Source organism: Camelus dromedarius, chromosome 27, assembly GCF_036321535.1.
Source record: "Camelus dromedarius isolate mCamDro1 chromosome 27, mCamDro1.pat, whole genome shotgun sequence".
NCBI lineage: Eukaryota > Metazoa > Chordata > Mammalia > Artiodactyla > Camelidae > Camelus > Camelus dromedarius.
In genome coordinates, this window is record NC_087462.1 from 26,392,687 (window position 1) to 26,414,820 (window position 22,134).

Consider the following 22,134-nt stretch of genomic DNA (forward strand, 5'->3'; position numbering starts at 1 on the left):
GGTTCCACAAGCTAATGTGTACTGGTGTCATTGTCATTTTGCTCTAAATATTTTGTGTATAGTTATACTTGTCAATTTCTGGTGTATACTATTATTGTTTATATGTTCATGTTACCTTTTGTGTCGTGGATACACATAATTCAGGTGCATAACAACTTTTAAAATAAAAAAGTGGAAAAAAATGAATGACCCTGGTTCAGTAGTGTCCCAAATGGGCCACTCCAAGACTGGAAAGTCAGATGTTTGCACATGATACTGTAAAGTAGCGTACTACTAGGGTTTGAATTCATTATTTGTTAAGTTTTTTTTCCCATCTTACTAGGATCTTCAGACGCCAGGAACAGGATTTGTGAAGGTTTATCTTTTATTTCCTAGATTACCTTAGAAGCATCAACTTCATGAAGTCACTGCCTTTCTATTAGAAAAGAAAGATGTTCATGGTGCCTTCTTAACCAGGAGGCCCCCCACGCCCAGCTCCTGCTGTGCCTAGAAGACCTGTCAGGAAGGACGCCAGGAGGGGGCTGCAGAACAGTGACCGACCTTGGGTCACTGCTGGGCCCAGGCAGCAAGAAGCAATGAGTCCCTGTGGGCAGGAGGCCGGCATGTGCACGGACAGCAGAGCAGAGGTGCTGGCACCAGGAGGCCGGGCGGGCACTGGGGTGCAGACTTCAGTCTCCCCTCTCCACCCAGTGGCCTAGCTCTCCGTGGGGCGATGGCCGGCCAGGGGCTTTAGGAAGAGTGGGAAAACTGAAGTTAGAGGCAGAAGGAACTTCCAGGGTTCACGTGGGGGCGAGTCCAGGGTGGGCGGTGCTGGCTTCCTGAGGCCAGGACAGCTCTGCTGCGTCCCCGCTCACCCGGGCCAGGAGCGCCCCCTCCCCCGGGTGTGAGCGGTTGGCACACGGCCAGCACCCTCTCCGTGAGCAGGGCAGGTCATCCCAGGGTCACGAGATTGGGGTCAGTCTGTGAGTTCAGGGGTGGGTACTCCCGCCTCCTCACTGTGACCCTGTCTGAGCCTCAGTTTCTTCACCTTGAAATGGGGGAAGGGTAACGGTGCCAGCCTGGCCAAGGCAGGAGGCAGTGGTGGGTCCAGGCTTTAGCTCCAGGAGAGTCTGGAGGGGTTAAGGGAGGAAGGGAGCTTCCTAGCAGGAGTGCAGGTGGGAGACTGAAGGGGCACCTGAGGGGCCATGTGACAGGCAGCGGGGTGGGTGGGGCAGAGAGGAGGCGGTTGGATGTCCAAGTTACAGCCAGAGACTGAGGTCTGACCCCACCCTCATCCTCCAAAGAATAGGTCACTCTTGATGTGAGGAGGCAGAGGTGGGAGGGGTCTCTGCACTGACATGGGCTCAGGTCCAGAGAGCGGGGCTGCAGGGAGGCTGGGAGATGCCTGGAATGACCTTTCTCCTCTGCCCCACTGTCCTGCATCCCCTCTGGCTGGGTTTGTAGATCGTTCCCTGAAAGGTGGGGTTGGGGAGGGGTAAGGTCAGAGAGGCCACGGAGGCCCAGAATGGTAATGGCCACCATGGGGCTTGCAGGCAGGCCCAGAGCCCATGGGGCCGTGCCAGTCTGTCCATCCAGATGGACACAGCTGAGGCTACTGTTGCCTGTGGCCCAGGTCTGGGCTGCCCCACTGCTCCCACCCAGGCCTAGGTGGGAGAGGGCATGCCAGGCCCCTGGCTTCCTGTCACCCCCTGCCCTTGCAGGTGAACACACTGGCAGATGGCAGACAGGTGCACAGAGCAGGTGCTTGAGAGCAGGGCCAGAGCCTGTGTCAGGGCCCCAAGCTCGGGGTGGGCACTGCCCCCAGCATGCCCGAGTCCCAGCTTCCCCACGGGGCTCACAGTCCCCTCTTCTGGTTTCTCTTCCAGCCGCTGCTGGCAGCCCCAGGCCGGCGTCCGGGCCCCGGATATTAGGAGTCACTGCTGCCCCCTTGGTCATCTGAAGCCCTCTCCTCCTCCTGCCTCGGCTCAGAGTCTTTGGGACGTAGCCCCAGCCTTGCCTCTGCATCCTGGCATGCCAAGGCCTGGCCCGTGCCTTCCTGCCCAGCCCGCGGAACCCCGGCAGCCCCTCCAGCTAGGCGCGGCCCCGGGTGCCCTTTGGATTTTCCATCCACTGCTGTTGCTGCTTCTGGGGGCACCAGGCTTGTGTGTCCTCGGGGGGCAGACGTGGTTCCTGGGGCTGAGCCGTGTCCCATGCTGATGCAGGGCAGGTTCTTCAGGTACTTCTTGGAGGCTGCTGAGTTCCCTTCCAGCACCTCACGCTGCTCCTGGATGCTGCGCAACCCAGACCCGTGCCAGCACAAGCTCTACATGAGGGTGGCCAAGGCACCGCCTGCAGCAGCCCCGCCCGCATCCACACCTACCAGTTCGACTCCTTCCTGGAGTCCGTGCGCACCTACCTGGGCAGGGAGAGCTGTGATGAGGTGCTGAGGCTCTTTGACCCTTTGGGGCCCCTGGCCTTCCTGCAGGCCAGCAGGCAGTTCCTGCAGATGAAGGGACAGCAGCCTCCCCAAGACAGTGACTGCAGGCCCTAGAGTGTGGCCCTCCCACCCCAACAACGACCTCTCCGTGGAGCACCTGGTCACGGGCAACTGCAGCTGCAGCGACGTGGCTGGTGGCCCTGAGAACTGCCTCACCAGCCTGATCCAGGACCGGGGCGGGGATGCGCCCCAGGTGAGTGACCGGTGGGGAGAGGCCCAGGGGGCAGCCCTCTGGGCAGAGGGCAAGGGGGAGAGGGTGTCCTCTTCAGGCGTGCCCTGGCCACCCGTCCCTGAGGGCTCCCTCGGGGAAGCCAGTTGCACTGTGAGAATAGGGACCTGGGGTGTCTGCCTTAGGCCCCCAGGGCCAGGCATGGTGTGGCACACTGGGAGGTGCTTGCTGAGTGTGCAGGGAAGGATGGTCTGGTTTCTCCTGGGATAAGGGAGTGTTTCATTTCCGGCTGGGCGAAGGTCCCTCCTCTTCTGCAGGTAGGACGATTCTGATGGGCCAGCAGGCTGCCGTGGCCTGTGGCCAGGGTCTGCAGGGGCCTCCTGGGACTTGGGAGAAAAAATGAGAGTGGGCCGTCGGGAAGTGTGGTCAGGAGATGTCCTTTGGGGTTTGTACGTGTTGTGGCTGCACAAATCCTTACCGAGCAGCTAGTTCCTCAGTGCTTGCGAAGTGTTCTGGTGCCAGGGACGAGGTGCAGTGAAGGGGCGCAAGGAAAGCCCTTTGTGTCCTGGAGCTGCCTTCTGGGTCAGGGGAGGGGGAAGGTGTTAACAGCCAAACACAAGAAGCAGGGGTCAGGTGAAGGGTGGGAGTGTCCCTGCTGTGTGTCATCCGGAGTCAGTGGCTGTCTTGTTCAGGGGGCCGTGTTCAAGATGCTGGAAGAGGTGTGGGCAAGCCCTGTGGGTGTCGGAGGCAAAGGCGGGGGTACCTGTGTGCTGGGCGGGTCCCAGCAAGGAGGGGCTGGGGCACAGTCTGCCTTTTTAGCAGTTTGGTTTCCTTGGTGAGAAGGCCACCCCTACAGGAGGGCATGAGCAGTGGGCTGGGACCCCGGCCGGGCCTCCATGGCAGCAGGGCAGGTGGGGAGCCCCCCTTTGCAGAAAGCCCAGGATGTTGCAGGAGGCTGGAGCCTTAGCCAGGGCAGGGAGGGCAGCAGGTGCCAGGCTAGGCTTGGGCGTTCATGCTTACTGGCCGTCACAGGGCCAGGTGACATGGTCCAGGGCCCTTGGCCTCTCCTGAGCCAGTGGCACTGATGGGTTCCAAAGAATAGCCTCTGTAGAGGCACAGAATAAGCTAAGTGGGGTTACAAAGGAAGCTGGTTATCCTGGACCTGTTTCTATTGATGGCCCAGGCCGAGGACCCCCAGATTAGAAAGGTCTGTGAAGCAGCAAGGTGCCGGAGAGGATCAGGAGAGGAGGGAAGAGGTGGCCAGAGCCCTGGGAAGGGGGTGCAGGTGTGGCATCCAGGACACATCAGAAAATCCCCGTCTCCCGTCAGGGATCAGGGCCCCCAGGGCTGTTCAGGCTGGGCAAGGTGGAGGTCACTGTGACCTTGGCTGGGGCAGCTCCCCCTCCTTCCCCAAGGCTGGCGTGCTGGCGGGAGTGGTCCTCAGCGGGTAGGGAGGAGGTGAATGGAACAGACTATAGACGGCTCTTTCGAGGAGCAGAGATGCAGGGCAGTGGTTGGTTTTGGAGGTGGGAGGGTGCAGGAGGACCAGGTGGGCAGTGGCCTGGCTGTGCATCTTATGTGGCAACACTCCATTGGTCACCTGCTCCCTGAGGCTCGGTATCTTTGCCAGCAAAATGCCACCTGCTTTGTGGAGTGCTGGGTCACAGTGGACATGATGGCCCTGGGGCCTGGCCCACACTGGAGCTGGTCTGTGTTAGCATGAGGGCAGGGAGTGTGCTGAGGAGAGACCGGATAGACCCAGCGGTGCAGAGCTCTCTGGAGAAGATCAAGGAGGCAGGGCTGGTGTGATATGTGTGCTGTTGGTGCTGCAGAAAGCCGGCCCAGTCGGGAGGAAGGAGCAGGGTCTGAGGGGTAGGGGTGGAGCTGGTGAACTTGTGGATGCAAAGGATGTGAGTATGGAGGAAGGAGGTGGGTGGACCACTCCCAGATTCCTGGCTGGCACTGAGGTCGTCAGCCAAGGTGGTGAAGCAGTGGGAGGAATGTGCTGGGGAGGAAGATTCAGATGTCAGAGTGGGCTTGGATGTGAGAGGCCCATGGGTGGGAATGTCGTTGGAGGACGGAACTCTGGGACCTAGTGCCCCAGGATAGGACCAGGTCAGGTTCAAATCCCCGCCTGACACACACACACAGTGAGTGTCCCTGGGCCCAACCCATCAGCTCCTCCATCCCCTCAGACCCCTCGTCTTTAAAACTGAGAGTAAAAACATCTTTTTCCTTGTTTGTCATGAGGAATGAGAACTGGGGTGAAAGTGTTTCTAAGCAATGTTACTGATGAAAAGTCACCTGTATCTTTGTTCATTATCTGGTAGGGAATCTTGAGGGTTAGGGCAGGGAGAGGGAGGTTAGGAGATGGGGTTGGGTACCATGGCCGTGCGCAGAGATTCTGAGAATGGGAATGCTGGGGAGTGGTGCTGGAAGGGGGCGGGCAGAACTGCACCTGTGTGTGTGTGTGCACGTACTTGTGCTCCTGCATCCATGTGTGTGTACGTGCGCTGTGTGTTGTGCGAGCATGTCTGTCTTCGTGCATCCATGTTTACAAGTACTGTGTGTGCATGTACACGGCATGTGTGTGTGTATTCACATGTGCATTGCCAGCATATATCGTGTGTGCAAGGGGTGTGTTTGCGTGTGTGCAGTGCATGGGGCACGTGTGTGCACATGGTCATGCCTGCCCCCTTCCAGCATGTCGGTATGTGCACGTGTGCATTGGGTTCTTCTGTGCATGTGTGTGAGCGTGGGAGGTACTCGTGTCCACCGTGTATGAGTGTGTGTGTAGGCTGATTTCAGTAGTTGTGACAAAGCGCGTGTCAAAGCTGTGTGGCAGGGCTGGGGGTCTTGGGGGAAGATGGCTCGCAGGGCCCGAGGGCTGGGGCTGCCACAGTGTGAAGTGGGGAGCTCGGCTGCAGGACAGGACACGGTCACCCAGGCCCAGGGTCAGCTCAGACCCCCATGCGTGTGCCCGAGACTCCGAAGGCCTTGATGCTCTGAGACCTTGGGAATGAAAATCATCTTGGTGGTGGTGACAGCAGCCGCGTCTGAGTGTCTCCTTTGTGCAGGAAACACCACTTGTTAACCAGTTTACTCCTCCCAGCAGCCAGGTGGCCACCTGCGCAGGGCCTTTGCATGGGCTGTTCCCCACTCTGGAACACTCTTCCCCACGTGCCCACGGGGCCCCTTCCCTCAGCTTGCTCGTGCCTTGGCCGCCCTGAGCCCCTGACCATGCTGCTTCAAGTGGCAGCAGCCCCAGCCACACTCTCACTGTATCCCGTGTCTTTTTCTCTTCCCACATGGCATCGCCTGTGAATACTGGATAATTCCCGTGTCCTTATTCTCTGTTCTTCCATGATGTACCCCCCAACAGGGCAGGGAAGTTTGCCCTGCTGGCTAATGAAACCTGGTACACAGCAGGCCCTGCATTAATACTTATGTAGTGCAATGAGGCACAGAGGTTAAACAGCAGTCAAGGTCACACAGCTTGTAAGGGGGAGACAGAGGTAAGAGTCAGCTCTTGTCAGCTGGTGGTCCCACCCACCTGGGGTGTCTCCTGCCCAGCACTCTACTGGGAGAGTATATGTGTGTGTGTGTGTGTGTGTGTGTACAAATGTGTGTCACGGTGGGTTGGCATGCAGACTAGAGAGGTCCAGCAGTCATTCAGAAGACACACAGCTGAGCTAGGCAGGTGCTCGTCCCAGTTCTTGCTGTCTGATCCTGTGCCAGGGAGCTTCGCCCCTCACACTGCCGAGGGGAGGCTGTGTCACCTGTGTCCCTCCATCCCCAGCCAAGCTGGGAGTCAGCAAGAGGTCCAGGCCAACACATGGCCTCTTTTTAGCCCTGCCACCACCCGGCCTGTCCAAATGCCACGTGGCCACATCACATATCTGTCTGGCAAGTGTTTCTCTGGCCAGAGCAACTGTCCCCTCTCCTCCACCTCCACCCCTACCTGGGGGCCCCTGTGCAGCTGCCCTCCTGCTCCCCCGGCGTCTCAGTTCTGCGTCCCTCTCCCTCTTATGGTAGTCTTTTGTGCATTTTCCTACCCCTGGCCAGATGGGCCAAGTCAGGACCCCTGGCTGCTGGGGTGGGTGGGACTGGGGACTTGGTGGGGGAATTAAGAGAGCCGTCCTGTCCCCTGTGGTCCTCATTTGGACATCCATGCAAGGGGCTGAGGAGGAACTCCCATGCCCCAGGACAAGCCATAACTTCACAGGCCCTGGACCACGCCCTGGATGCCTGGGGAACCAGCCTGGTGGGCTAGGGCCGGGCAGGAATGGACAGGGGCTGACCCACTGCCTCTGCTGCCCCACCTGCTGGGCTGGGGAAGAGCTCTGCCCAGGGAGCAGGAAGGCCTAGCAGGATGCGGGTCTCTCCCAGGGCCCTCATCCCGGCCCACTGGTGCCACAGGGACCAGAGAGGCCACAGCCTCCATTCTGGGGCACCAGGGTGGAAGGAGGCTGGGAGCCCTCTCACAATGTGCTATCTCTCCTGGGTGGCCAAGGCTGCCTGGCCACCATTAATTGGCTCTATTCATCCTGTAATGAGATGGAAATGAGGCTTCCAGACAGAGGGGGCATTGAGCCAGCGAAGAATGGCTGCTTCCTTCTGGGCCTGGAGGGCAGCCCACCCCCAAGCCTTGCCCACTCCTCTCCTGCCCCGTCATAGCCCACCCAGCCCAGGAGCACTGTGCCCACTCAGCAGCTCCCCCGGTTGTAGATGCATCGGTCTGAATAACATTTGTCGGGCCAACTGTGAGTGGGACACACATTAATGACACAACGATAACAGAAATAGAAGCCACCACTCGCTGAATGCCCCTCCGTGTTGGGGGCGTGGCCAAGGTCAGGGGGCAATCTGTGACTTGGATCAGGGCTCAGTACGAGATGGGGAGCAGCCACCACTCTCTGAGTGTACCTCCGTGATAGAAGCGCAGCCAAGTTCGGGGTGCAGTCTGTGACCTGGATCAGGGCTTGTCTGTGATGGGAGCCAGGCACCCTGTGTCCAGTATCAAAAGTCAGTCTGTGATGCAGATCAAGGCTCAGTGTGTGACCAGGGTCATGTCTAGGCCTCGGGGTCAGTCTGTCCTCTGAGCTGGTGGCCCCCTGCCTGGCCTCTCCTGATCTGACTCCTCTCCATACACCGTTACAGTGGTTCCCGTTTATACTGAGGGCGATGGAGAGCGTACAGCAGACACTGGAAGGACATGGAAGTAAGAAGGCAGAAAGATTTAGTTTTTTCATGATGCGTTTTGCTTTTCAGTATAAAGGCCATATAGGCCTGTTAAAGAAAATTTGGGACATTAATAATGATGGAAGAAAAATGTAACGATTGCCCATAGTTTACCACCCAACCCTCATCAGTTAATATTTTAGTGTATGAAATAAAAAATGTATAGTGACATTCTTCTGAAATGATAACTTCAGGATTTATAAGTGTGTATACAGTTATCAGTATTCTCTGTCACTGACAGAAGTTCATGAGCTTTACTTTCTGCTTGATAAATTTGTGTGAAGCAGTATTTTGTCAGTGGCTTTCAGTGTCAGTTGTTGAAATCTATTGGTCACATTACCTGATAGCACATTTCTCTATTTGCTGGTGAAGTACTTTTTGGTGTTGAAAATCTGTGTGCTTTCATTTGCTGTTAACATGTTGAGAAACCAGTTCAGAGTGGTTTTATAGTTCTTTGCAGTATTGTTTAAAGGGTTTGGTGCATACCTCTAAATTTTTTTTTGGCTTAAAAATACACGTGCTGATGGCTAAAAGAAAGCAAGTGTGGATGACTTCTTTTGGCAAAAGATCAGTAGTCTAGAAAAGTGATGTTACTGGCTAAACTGGAGTTTGGGGTTAATACATGGATTTAATTTGCATGTCTTTCTAAGTCCCTATTTGGGTAGTTAATTGAGAACTGAGTGTATCTTTAATTTCTCCCTGTTTGCCTTTTCCTTTAATCAGACGACATTCAGTCTCTGTCTATTGAATGAGAAGAAATGAATGATTGAAACTGGCTAACCTAGCTGCCCGGATTAGATGGGCATCCTCGGTGTTGTCAGTTCTCATTTGGAGGTGGAGATGATAGAATCCTCTTGTCTCTCTCTCCATGACCTGTGCTGGAAAGCTGAAGCTTCTTTTCTGATTTCTTGCCCCTGTCCCTTGTCCTTTTATGGCCAACCCAGTACTGCTGCCTTTACTAGCTTGTTTTTATTGGCACCAACTTAGCTTCCGTAGAGACCAAGGCCCTAATTGGCTAAGTTTGGCTAAATTTGTATTTGGAGAGTTTTCATCTGCTTTGTGTGTAGATAATCCAAAGTTTAAGGAAGTCAGTATTTCTCCTACTACAGAGCAGAAGTTTGGGATAAGTGATAGCTTGACATGTGTAAATAGACATAAGAAATCTGTGTTGCCTTTTCTTTTCTCAGTGGTGAGAGGACTGGCCAGAAATGTCCAAGTGTACAATCCACCAAACAGCGGGCACGTTGGCTGGACCCCGCCCCTGGCCGGTGCGGCAGCGCCGCGTGTGTGCGCTCCCCTGGCTGGCACGAGGCCCCCGGAACCTGTAAGTACTGTTGTCGGCTCAGAGCTGGCAGAAGAATTTTGTAGATTTTACGGCACCTCCTGCTGTGGTTGTGGCGCAGGGCAGTAGATGAGTTGGTGTGGCCCTGGGTCACGTGCACCCTCATTTCCTGATGAACTTAGTCTCGTTTGTGTCGTGCTTGGCAGCCAGTGAGAACGCAGGCCACAAACATGCCCGTGTACAATGCTTAAGTGATTGCTTTTGATGAAGTAAATCATAAGGGTATGAACTGTAGGGTTAGTAAGCAAAAATGAATTTGGGGAAAATGTACATTAGCTGTATATGAGTTAAAAAAAACCCAGTAGTAAATCCAAATCATTCACAGACCTTGTCAATATGGGCTTTCATTGTAACACACACGTCTGTGTTAGGAACCTACCTGAAAGTTTGCCTTCATTGGCTCTTAACAGATTGCCAGTCTACCTTAGTACCATTCCATTTTCTAAGTAGATTAATAATACAGAGAGCAGAAATTACTAATTTGAGTAGGAAGAGTATCAGAACATCTGAGGGAAAGTAAACTTACAAGACTTTACAAAAAGAAGCAGGGACCATGAACAAAGATAAACACAACTTGAGCCTGTCCGAATGTTGATTTGCATCCTGTGTGTGGCAGGACGTGTTCAGACAACACCGCTCTTACCCACTGCCTGGAGTAGCTATATTAATAGAGAAATCTCTCCCCGAGAAGTGTATCTTAGGTGTACATGGCGCTAACACTTGGGATGCTTTGGGGTCACTATCATAAGCCCTGGATGTTGTATGTGAGAACCTTCCCCAGGAACCTAAATGGGAGGTTGTTGAAGTTGCTAAGGGTCACGTGTGAGCTCACCCTTAATGGAGAGGGAATTTATGAGGGTAAATTACATCTAACGCTGTGGCCTGGGTAGATCTCACGAGGTAGTGCAGAGGTTGACTTCTGCTGTGTCTGGGCTCAGCCCTTTACTATAAGCATTATAATACTGGCTAATAAAAGGCTCGGTAAGCATTTGGGTTGTCGTCAGACAGAATTTGTCAGGTCCTCCCCTCTAGATTGTGGTGCCAGGAAACACCCACATGGGGCACTTGGAGCAGCTGGTTCCAGACGCACCCTATTCCAGGGACATCATTGCCCTCCACTCAGATGGAAGGGGAGTCCCAGCCCCACCCAGGGCCAAACGCATGAGGCTGAAATCCTTTCCACCCAGTTCCCTTGTGACTCAGTGAGGAAGGCTGGACAGGTGGGTGGTGAGGGAGGGGTGCTGAAAGCTGCCTCCACCTTGCGCAGGTGAGGGGAGGCCTGGCGCCTACTTCTGCCCGGGTTCCCCATGTTCACATTCAGGTTGAAGGCCCTGTGGGCTGAGTGAGTGTCACTGGGCCATTTTCTCATCAGGAACCTTTGTTAAGGAAGTTTCTTCCCTTCTCCTGCCCTGCGGTGGGTCTTCTCACCAACTGGGCACTTTTGAAATGTGAGGACTTGGCCTCTCTGTTTCATTCAACAGGAAGCGGTCAGAGTAGCTGAAATCCCTTTCTCTCCCAGTCTGTACATTTAGTTTCCAACCTAGTCTCTATCCCTGAAAGATCAGCATGTAACCAAAGCTCTGAATGGAGCACTTTTTTTTAGCACTTTTTTTTTTGTTGAATTATGGTCAGTTTAAAACTTTGTGTCAATTTCCAGTGTAGAGCACAGTTTTTCACTTACACATGAACATACATACATTCATTGCCACATTGTTTTTTGTTCTGAGCTACCATAAGATTTTGTATATATTTCCCTGTGCTATACAGTATAATCTTCTTTATCTGTCCTGCATATGCCTGTCAGTAGCTGCAAATTTACAACTCCCAGGCAGTCCGTCCCACCACCCACCCCCTTGGCAACGACAAGTTTGTATTCTATCTCTATGAGTCTGTTACTGTTTTGTATTTATATATATATATATAATTTTTTTTAAGATTCCACACACGAGTGATATCATATAGTATTTTTCTTTTTCTTTCTGCCTTACTTCCCCAAGGGAGAGAGGGCAAGAAGAGGAGAGGGGAGGCCCAGGAGAGGACAGGCCCAGGTGCAGGCAGGCCATGTGAGGGGAGGCCAAGGAGATAGTGGGCAGGACCAGGATAGGGAAGGACCAGGAGAGGGCAGGCCTGGGGTGGGCAGACAAACCCGAGGGCAGACCTAGGTGAGCGAAGGAACAGGAGAGGGCAGGCCCAGGTGAGGGCACACCCAGGAGACAGCCAACCCAGGAGAAATCCTGTTCAACTTCCAAGAGATGACATTGAGAGGAAACGGGTATTTGAGTCTGGAATACAGGAGGGAGGTCTGGATTGGAAATAGCAGGTTGGAAGGTTTCAACCTGTAGAGAATACATAAAGCCCTAAGGCTGATGGGGGCGGCAGCAGAAAGTGGGAGAGGCCAGGAGACTGAGCCTCAGGGGTGCTGTGTGCCAGCATTCAGGGGCTGGGGCTGAGAAGACCGGCCAGGGCCGTGGGAGGAAACCAGAGCAGCCTGAGAGCCGGGAAGCCCCGTGAGGAAAGGGCTTGAGGAAGTCGGGGAGAGCAGCGGTGGGAAGCGTGGCTGCCGGGCCGTGCGAGGAGAGGACTGAGAGCTCCCCGTGGAGTCAGCACCTGGTGGGTGGTGGGGGACCCTGTCGCGAGCAGTTGCAGTGAGTGGACACGCTTGCTTGGACGGAAGAGGAGAGGAATCGGAGGAAGCGAATGGGAAGAGCTCCTTTGCAGGGGCAGGAGGCGTGTGTGCCGGAGAGCAGAGAGATGGGGCCGCAGCTGGAGGGTGAACGCACCTTTCTTTTTTAAGATGAGGGAAATGACAGTGTACGCTAATAGAGAAGATAGGTTAAAAGGGTGAGTTAGTAACGCCACATTCACTTAGGCCGGGGGAGTTGCAGGTGTGGGCCCAGAAGTGCCCCTGAGAGAGTCAGCTTCAAAACACTTTGCCAGGTCCAGTCCACTCAAGACCAGCTCCCAGGAGTGTCAGCCACTTAGGAACTCTACCGCCCCCTGCAGTTTTGATCCTGGCAGGGCCAGAAGCCATAATTAGCCAGCTGAGGGAGGAAGGATGGAGGTAGGCAGGAAGAAGAGGCCTGTCCTGCCTTCCACCCCTCCTGCAAGTCGTCAGCCAGCAGCCTGGCCTCGCTGAGTAACTGACGTGGTGTTACACGTTATCCATAGTTACGTGATTAAAACGTTCTCAAATGTTATAGCATGCCCCCAAATAGATCTTTGATTGATTAAAGATTTACTTGGTGGAAATAAAAGCAAAAAGTAAAATCAAGCGAGGAAAGCACGTAAACGTAAGGCTGAGCCACAGAGCAGGGTCAGCAGACATGCGGAAACCCGTTTTCATTTCATCTGGAGAGCGTGTATTGGTCTCTCAAGTTTGTGCTTAATGATACGTATTGCCACAGTCTCTGAAACCGTGAAAGCCGCTTTCTGCTGTTTGCATCCGCTGAATTCCCTGGAGACTGGCTGGGGCCCAGAGGGATGTGGAAGGGAATGAACTGAGGGATAAGGCGATGTAGAGATTCTTGGTGGGGAGCTCTGTGCGGGACTAGGCCTTCAGCATCCTGTGGTTCCACCCCACTGTAACCACAGTTGCATACAAACGTGACTTTGCCAGGGGCAGGCCTCACTTCAGGAAATGCCCTGAAACACTTAGCCGCCTAGCACCAGCATTTGAAGGGAACCCAAGATGGCCCACAAGCAACTGCAGAGATTTGAAACGCCTTAGGCTCCCATGTGCTCACTGGGCACACTGGGCCTCCGGGCCTCTGTGTGCACTCACAGGGACACCGGCTCTGGAGGGACAGTTGAGGGACAGTTGAGGGTCCGAGCTGTTGCTAGGCTACGACTGTTCCGAACCAAACATTCCGCGCCGCTGAGCTTCGCAGCCAAGGTGTGGCAGCGAGACCTCTGTGGCTCTTCTGTAGCGCCAGCGCTGAGATCGGGAGGCGGCAAGAGGCCAGGAGGGAAGTGAGCGGTGTCGGAAGGCGATAAGCCAGATGAAGAAGGGACTCGTTAAGTTAGCGAGATGGGTGGGCTTCACCACCCATCAGAGGGAGCCCAGGGATCGTGAGAACCCCGTGCCTGGGTATTACGTCCACGGCGGTGAGCTGAAGGAGTTCCACAGAGCCGCGTATTTAGGTTACAGGCATAAAGTGCAGGAGTTGCTGTCACGCAAGAAAAATGTCGTAGACAGCAGAGACAGGAGGAACAGGTAACAGGGGCGGGGCGGGGCGGGGCCTGGGAGGAGCCGCCAACTATGGTTGTAAGACGTGAATTTTAAATTGCCTTCCCACGGCAGAGATGTTGAAGTGTGAGACAGTGAGCGTGTTAGAATCATTGAAGTACAGTGTTCTCTCTCGTCCTTGCAGCCACAAAGTAGATAGACTGTCATTTTACTTAATTGAAATGTTGTCTTTGGAAAAGAGTAACGGTAACAATAATAATATTACCTAACAACTACTGAGCTGTTAGTTTGTGCAAGGAACTGCCAGACACTTTGCATAGCTTTTCATTTAAGCATCACAGTGGCGTCCTGTAAGATAACTACTACTACTTCATGCCCATTTTGTTGATGAGGAAATTGAGGCAAGGCAGAGGGGAGGCCCAGGGGAGGGCAGGCCCAGGAAAAGGCAGGACCAGGTGAGCGCGGGAACAGGAGAGGGCAGGCCCAGGAGAGGGCCGGCCCAGGAGAAGTCCTATTCAACTTCCAAGAGATGACGTTGAGAGGAAACGGGTATTTGAGTCTGGAATACAGGAGGGAGGTCTGGATTGGAAATAGCAGGTTGGAAGGTTTCAACCTGTAGAGAATACATAAAGCCCTAAGGCTGATGGGGGCGGCAGCAGAAAGTGGGAGAGGCCAGGAGACTGAGCCTCAGGGGTGCTGTGTGCCAGCATTCAGGGGCTGGGGCTGAGAAGACCGGCCAGGGCCGTGGGAGGAAACCAGAGCAGCCTGAGAGCCGGGAAGCCCCGTGAGGAAAGGGCTTGAGGAAGTCGGGGAGAGCAGCGGTGGGAAGCGTGGCTGCCGGGCCGTGCGAGGAGAGGACTGAGAGCTCCCCGTGGAGTCAGCACCTGGTGGGTGGTGGGGGACCCTGTCGCGAGCAGTTGCAGTGAGTGGACACGCTTGCTTGGACGGAAGAGGAGAGGAATCGGAGGAAGCGAATGGGAAGAGCTCCTTTGCAGGGGCAGGAGGCGTGTGTGCCGGAGAGCAGAGAGATGGGGCCGCAGCTGGAGGGTGAACGCACCTTTCTTTTTTAAGATGAGGGAAATGACAGTGTACGCTAATAGAGAAGATAGGTTAAAAGGGTGAGTTAGTAACGCCACATTCACTTAGGCCGGGGGAGTTGCAGGTGTGGGCCCAGAAGTGCCCCTGAGAGAGTCAGCTTCAAAACACTTTGCCAGGTCCAGTCCACTCAAGACCAGCTCCCAGGAGTGTCAGCCACTTAGGAACTCTACCGCCCCCTGCAGTTTTGATCCTGGCAGGGCCAGAAGCCATAATTAGCCAGCTGAGGGAGGAAGGATGGAGGTAGGCAGGAAGAAGAGGCCTGTCCTGCCTTCCACCCCTCCTGCAAGTCGTCAGCCAGCAGCCTGGCCTCGCTGAGTAACTGACGTGGTGTTACACGTTATCCATAGTTACGTGATTAAAACGTTCTCAAATGTTATAGCATGCCCCCAAATAGATCTTTGATTGATTAAAGATTTACTTGGTGGAAATAAAAGCAAAAAGTAAAATCAAGCGAGGAAAGCACGTAAACGTAAGGCTGAGCCACAGAGCAGGGTCAGCAGACATGCGGAAACCCGTTTTCATTTCATCTGGAGAGCGTGTATTGGTCTCTCAAGTTTGTGCTTAATGATACGTATTGCCACAGTCTCTGAAACCGTGAAAGCCGCTTTCTGCTGTTTGCATCCGCTGAATTCCCTGGAGACTGGCTGGGGCCCAGAGGGATGTGGAAGGGAATGAACTGAGGGATAAGGCGATGTAGAGATTCTTGGTGGGGAGCTCTGTGCGGGACTAGGCCTTCAGCATCCTGTGGTTCCACCCCACTGTAACCACAGTTGCATACAAACGTGACTTTGCCAGGGGCAGGCCTCACTTCAGGAAATGCCCTGAAACACTTAGCCGCCTAGCACCAGCATTTGAAGGGAACCCAAGATGGCCCACAAGCAACTGCAGAGATTTGAAACGCCTTAGGCTCCCATGTGCTCACTGGGCACACTGGGCCTCCGGGCCTCTGTGTGCACTCACAGGGACACCGGCTCTGGAGGGACAGTTGAGGGACAGTTGAGGGTCCGAGCTGTTGCTAGGCTACGACTGTTCCGAACCAAACATTCCGCGCCGCTGAGCTTCGCAGCCAAGGTGTGGCAGCGAGACCTCTGTGGCTCTTCTGTAGCGCCAGCGCTGAGATCGGGAGGCGGCAAGAGGCCAGGAGGGAAGTGAGCGGTGTCGGAAGGCGATAAGCCAGATGAAGAAGGGACTCGTTAAGTTAGCGAGATGGGTGGGCTTCACCACCCATCAGAGGGAGCCCAGGGATCGTGAGAACCCCGTGCCTGGGTATTACGTCCACGGCGGTGAGCTGAAGGAGTTCCACAGAGCCGCGTATTTAGGTTACAGGCATAAAGTGCAGGAGTTGCTGTCACGCAAGAAAAATGTCGTAGACAGCAGAGACAGGAGGAACAGGTAACAGGGGCGGGGCGGGGCGGGGCCTGGGAGGAGCCGCCAACTATGGTTGTAAGACGTGAATTTTAAATTGCCTTCCCACGGCAGAGATGTTGAAGTGTGAGACAGTGAGCGTGTTAGAATCATTGAAGTACAGTGTTCTCTCTCGTCCTTGCAGCCACAAAGTAGATAGACTGTCATTTTACTTAATTGAAATGTTGTCTTTGGAAAAGAGTAACGGTAACAATAATAATATTACCTAACAACTACTGAGCTGTTAGTTTGTGCAAGGAACTGCCAGACACTTTGCATAGCTTTTCATTTAAGCATCACAGTGGCGTCCTGTAAGATAACTACTACTACTTCATGCCCATTTTGTTGATGAGGAAATTGAGGCAAGGCAGAGGGGAGGCCCAGGGGAGGGCAGGCCCAGGAAAAGGCAGGACCAGGTGAGCGCGGGAACAGGAGAGGGCAGGCCCAGGAGAGGGCCGGCCCAGGAGAAGTCCTATTCAACTTCCAAGAGATGACGTTGAGAGGAAACGGGTATTTGAGTCTGGAATACAGGAGGGAGGTCTGGATTGGAAATAGCAGGTTGGAAGGTTTCAACCTGTAGAGAATACATAAAGCCCTAAGGCTGATGGGGGCGGCAGCAGAAAGTGGGAGAGGCCAGGAGACTGAGCCTCAGGGGTGCTGTGTGCCAGCATTCAGGGGCTGGGGCTGAGAAGACCGGCCAGGGCCGTGGGAGGAAACCAGAGCAGCCTGAGAGCCGGGAAGCCCCGTGAGGAAAGGGCTTGAGGAAGTCGGGGAGAGCAGCGGTGGGAAGCGTGGCTGCCGGGCCGTGCGAGGAGAGGACTGAGAGCTCCCCGTGGAGTCAGCACCTGGTGGGTGGTGGGGGACCCTGTCGCGAGCAGTTGCAGTGAGTGGACACGCTTGCTTGGACGGAAGAGGAGAGGAATCGGAGGAAGCGAATGGGAAGAGCTCCTTTGCAGGGGCAGGAGGCGTGTGTGCCGGAGAGCAGAGAGATGGGGCCGCAGCTGGAGGGTGAACGCACCTTTCTTTTTTAAGATGAGGGAAATGACAGTGTACGCTAATAGAGAAGATAGGTTAAAAGGGTGAGTTAGTAACGCCACATTCACTTAGGCCGGGGGAGTTGCAGGTGTGGGCCCAGAAGTGCCCCTGAGAGAGTCAGCTTCAAAACACTTTGCCAGGTCCAGTCCACTCAAGACCAGCTCCCAGGAGTGTCAGCCACTTAGGAACTCTACCGCCCCCTGCAGTTTTGATCCTGGCAGGGCCAGAAGCCATAATTAGCCAGCTGAGGGAGGAAGGATGGAGGTAGGCAGGAAGAAGAGGCCTGTCCTGCCTTCCACCCCTCCTGCAAGTCGTCAGCCAGCAGCCTGGCCTCGCTGAGTAACTGACGTGGTGTTACACGTTATCCATAGTTACGTGATTAAAACGTTCTCAAATGTTATAGCATGCCCCCAAATAGATCTTTGATTGATTAAAGATTTACTTGGTGGAAATAAAAGCAAAAAGTAAAATCAAGCGAGGAAAGCACGTAAACGTAAGGCTGAGCCACAGAGCAGGGTCAGCAGACATGCGGAAACCCGTTTTCATTTCATCTGGAGAGCGTGTATTGGTCTCTCAAGTTTGTGCTTAATGATACGTATTGCCACAGTCTCTGAAACCGTGAAAGCCGCTTTCTGCTGTTTGCATCCGCTGAATTCCCTGGAGACTGGCTGGGGCCCAGAGGGATGTGGAAGGGAATGAACTGAGGGATAAGGCGATGTAGAGATTCTTGGTGGGGAGCTCTGTGCGGGACTAGGCCTTCAGCATCCTGTGGTTCCACCCCACTGTAACCACAGTTGCATACAAACGTGACTTTGCCAGGGGCAGGCCTCACTTCAGGAAATGCCCTGAAACACTTAGCCGCCTAGCACCAGCATTTGAAGGGAACCCAAGATGGCCCACAAGCAACTGCAGAGATTTGAAACGCCTTAGGCTCCCATGTGCTCACTGGGCACACTGGGCCTCCGGGCCTCTGTGTGCACTCACAGGGACACCGGCTCTGGAGGGACAGTTGAGGGACAGTTGAGGGTCCGAGCTGTTGCTAGGCTACGACTGTTCCGAACCAAACATTCCGCGCCGCTGAGCTTCGCAGCCAAGGTGTGGCAGCGAGACCTCTGTGGCTCTTCTGTAGCGCCAGCGCTGAGATCGGGAGGCGGCAAGAGGCCAGGAGGGAAGTGAGCGGTGTCGGAAGGCGATAAGCCAGATGAAGAAGGGACTCGTTAAGTTAGCGAGATGGGTGGGCTTCACCACCCATCAGAGGGAGCCCAGGGATCGTGAGAACCCCGTGCCTGGGTATTACGTCCACGGCGGTGAGCTGAAGGAGTTCCACAGAGCCGCGTATTTAGGTTACAGGCATAAAGTGCAGGAGTTGCTGTCACGCAAGAAAAATGTCGTAGACAGCAGAGACAGGAGGAACAGGTAACAGGGGCGGGGCGGGGCGGGGCCTGGGAGGAGCCGCCAACTATGGTTGTAAGACGTGAATTTTAAATTGCCTTCCCACGGCAGAGATGTTGAAGTGTGAGACAGTGAGCGTGTTAGAATCATTGAAGTACAGTGTTCTCTCTCGTCCTTGCAGCCACAAAGTAGATAGACTGTCATTTTACTTAATTGAAATGTTGTCTTTGGAAAAGAGTAACGGTAACAATAATAATATTACCTAACAACTACTGAGCTGTTAGTTTGTGCAAGGAACTGCCAGACACTTTGCATAGCTTTTCATTTAAGTATCACAGTGGCGTCCTGTAAGATAACTACTACTACTTCATGCCCATTTTGTTGATGAGGAAATTGAGGCAAGGCAGAGGGGAGGCCCAGGGGAGGGCAGGCCCAGGAAAAGGCAGGACCAGGTGAGCGCGGGAACAGGAGAGGGCAGGCCCAGGAGAGGGCCGGCCCAGGAGAAGTCCTATTCAACTTCCAAGAGATGACGTTGAGAGGAAACGGGTATTTGAGTCTGGAATACAGGAGGGAGGTCTGGATTGGAAATAGCAGGTTGGAAGGTTTCAACCTGTAGAGAATACATAAAGCCCTAAGGCTGATGGGGGCGGCAGCAGAAAGTGGGAGAGGCCAGGAGACTGAGCCTCAGGGGTGCTGTGTGCCAGCATTCAGGGGCTGGGGCTGAGAAGACCGGCCAGGGCCGTGGGAGGAAACCAGAGCAGCCTGAGAGCCGGGAAGCCCCGTGAGGAAAGGGCTTGAGGAAGTCGGGGAGAGCAGCGGTGGGAAGCGTGGCTGCCGGGCCGTGCGAGGAGAGGACTGAGAGCTCCCCGTGGAGTCAGCACCTGGTGGGTGGTGGGGGACCCTGTCGCGAGCAGTTGCAGTGAGTGGACACGCTTGCTTGGACGGAAGAGGAGAGGAATCGGAGGAAGCGAATGGGAAGAGCTCCTTTGCAGGGGCAGGAGGCGTGTGTGCCGGAGAGCAGAGAGATGGGGCCGCAGCTGGAGGGTGAACGCACCTTTCTTTTTTAAGATGAGGGAAATGACAGTGTACGCTAATAGAGAAGATAGGTTAAAAGGGTGAGTTAGTAACGCCACATTCACTTAGGCCGGGGGAGTTGCAGGTGTGGGCCCAGAAGTGCCCCTGAGAGAGTCAGCTTCAAAACACTTTGCCAGGTCCAGTCCACTCAAGACCAGCTCCCAGGAGTGTCAGCCACTTAGGAACTCTACCGCCCCCTGCAGTTTTGATCCTGGCAGGGCCAGAAGCCATAATTAGCCAGCTGAGGGAGGAAGGATGGAGGTAGGCAGGAAGAAGAGGCCTGTCCTGCCTTCCACCCCTCCTGCAAGTCGTCAGCCAGCAGCCTGGCCTCGCTGAGTAACTGACGTGGTGTTACACGTTATCCATAGTTACGTGATTAAAACGTTCTCAAATGTTATAGCATGCCCCCAAATAGATCTTTGATTGATTAAAGATTTACTTGGTGGAAATAAAAGCAAAAAGTAAAATCAAGCGAGGAAAGCACGTAAACGTAAGGCTGAGCCACAGAGCAGGGTCAGCAGACATGCGGAAACCCGTTTTCATTTCATCTGGAGAGCGTGTATTGGTCTCTCAAGTTTGTGCTTAATGATACGTATTGCCACAGTCTCTGAAACCGTGAAAGCCGCTTTCTGCTGTTTGCATCCGCTGAATTCCCTGGAGACTGGCTGGGGCCCAGAGGGATGTGGAAGGGAATGAACTGAGGGATAAGGCGATGTAGAGATTCTTGGTGGGGAGCTCTGTGCGGGACTAGGCCTTCAGCATCCTGTGGTTCCACCCCACTGTAACCACAGTTGCATACAAACGTGACTTTGCCAGGGGCAGGCCTCACTTCAGGAAATGCCCTGAAACACTTAGCCGCCTAGCACCAGCATTTGAAGGGAACCCAAGATGGCCCACAAGCAACTGCAGAGATTTGAAACGCCTTAGGCTCCCATGTGCTCACTGGGCACACTGGGCCTCCGGGCCTCTGTGTGCACTCACAGGGACACCGGCTCTGGAGGGACAGTTGAGGGACAGTTGAGGGTCCGAGCTGTTGCTAGGCTACGACTGTTCCGAACCAAACATTCCGCGCCGCTGAGCTTCGCAGCCAAGGTGTGGCAGCGAGACCTCTGTGGCTCTTCTGTAGCGCCAGCGCTGAGATCGGGAGGCGGCAAGAGGCCAGGAGGGAAGTGAGCGGTGTCGGAAGGCGATAAGCCAGATGAAGAAGGGACTCGTTAAGTTAGCGAGATGGGTGGGCTTCACCACCCATCAGAGGGAGCCCAGGGATCGTGAGAACCCCGTGCCTGGGTATTACGTCCACGGCGGTGAGCTGAAGGAGTTCCACAGAGCCGCGTATTTAGGTTACAGGCATAAAGTGCAGGAGTTGCTGTCACGCAAGAAAAATGTCGTAGACAGCAGAGACAGGAGGAACAGGTAACAGGGGCGGGGCGGGGCGGGGCCTGGGAGGAGCCGCCAACTATGGTTGTAAGACGTGAATTTTAAATTGCCTTCCCACGGCAGAGATGTTGAAGTGTGAGACAGTGAGCGTGTTAGAATCATTGAAGTACAGTGTTCTCTCTCGTCCTTGCAGCCACAAAGTAGATAGACTGTCATTTTACTTAATTGAAATGTTGTCTTTGGAAAAGAGTAACGGTAACAATAATAATATTACCTAACAACTACTGAGCTGTTAGTTTGTGCAAGGAACTGCCAGACACTTTGCATAGCTTTTCATTTAAGCATCACAGTGGCGTCCTGTAAGATAACTACTACTACTTCATGCCCATTTTGTTGATGAGGAAATTGAGACACAGACAGGGTAAGTGAGAGCTAATAAGTGACTGTTAAAGTGAAAGTCAGACCCAAGTTGAGCTTCATCTCAACAGCATGCCCTTTCTATTCAGACAGGTAGTTCTTCCATTAATGTGGTGAGTAACAAGGGATAAAGAATAGTGTTCTTTCCCCATAGAAAGAACTAAGATAAGAAGACTAAGTGTTAGTTTTAAAGGTATAGGAATCGCATGCTGTTGAATGTTTAGCATTACGTGAGTAACTGTACCTTTGAACTAGTACGCTCTAATTTCCTAAAACGTCCTCTCATGTTCTCAGGACTGCCCTACACTTAGCCTGCAGCAGCGGCAAGTCATCAGTGGTGACTCTCCTCATAGAGTGGAAGTGTGATCTGAATGCTCGTGATGAGGAAGGCAAGACAGCTCTCATGAAGGTGTGTAGCAGCCAACCATGTCCACATGAGATGGATTCGATGTATTTACTTAGAATAAAAATGAATTTAATTGTTTTAAATATAACGAACTGCTGGGACTTGAGAAATGTTAACTTGGAATGCCGAGCACTTACAGTCTGTTTCTTGGCTTGATACCAACAGGCTGTAGAATGCCAGGAAGAAGTATGTGTCACTATCATGCTGAAACGCGGTGCTGACCCAAATCTTAAGGACAACTGTCAAAACACTGCTCTGCATTACGCTGTCTTGGCTGAAAATACATCAATTGCAACAAAGCTGCTCCGCTATAATGCAGATATTGAGGCGATAAACAAGGTATAGCTCAACTGACTTTATTTACAAGATATTTGAAATATAGGGTCTTTTCTAGCTACAGGTGTTTTATTTATAGTAATATGTATACTGATTACATCAGGCCCTGTTATCATGGAAACAACTCCAAAACCAAGGCCAGGGGCTAGATGTAGTGCCCACAGAAAGGGCAGAGCTCTGT

General features: G+C 53.7%; 1 protein-coding gene across 6 annotated transcripts in view; it reads left to right on the forward strand.

Moving 5' to 3' along the window:
• Positions 1–389: 389 nt before the first annotated feature.
• The window catches only part of LOC116151037 (ankyrin repeat domain-containing protein 26-like), a 76,093-nt gene continuing 54,348 nt past the window's right edge, over positions 390–22,134 (forward strand). For 2 of the 6 annotated variants that reach the window (XM_064480199.1, XM_064480200.1), the window contains exons 1-5: positions 394–626; positions 1,866–2,669; positions 9,074–9,210; positions 21,506–21,620; positions 21,783–21,956. In XM_064480199.1, coding sequence (XP_064336269.1) covers positions 9,095–9,210; positions 21,506–21,620; positions 21,783–21,956 — 405 coding nt within the window. In that variant the 5' untranslated portion in view covers positions 394–626; positions 1,866–2,669; positions 9,074–9,094. Of the gene's footprint in view, positions 627–1,865; positions 2,670–9,073; positions 9,211–21,505; positions 21,621–21,782; positions 21,957–22,134 lie in introns of those variants that run through there. The other 4 variants (XM_064480204.1, XM_064480201.1, XR_010378141.1 and 1 more) reach the window with 4 other exon arrangements.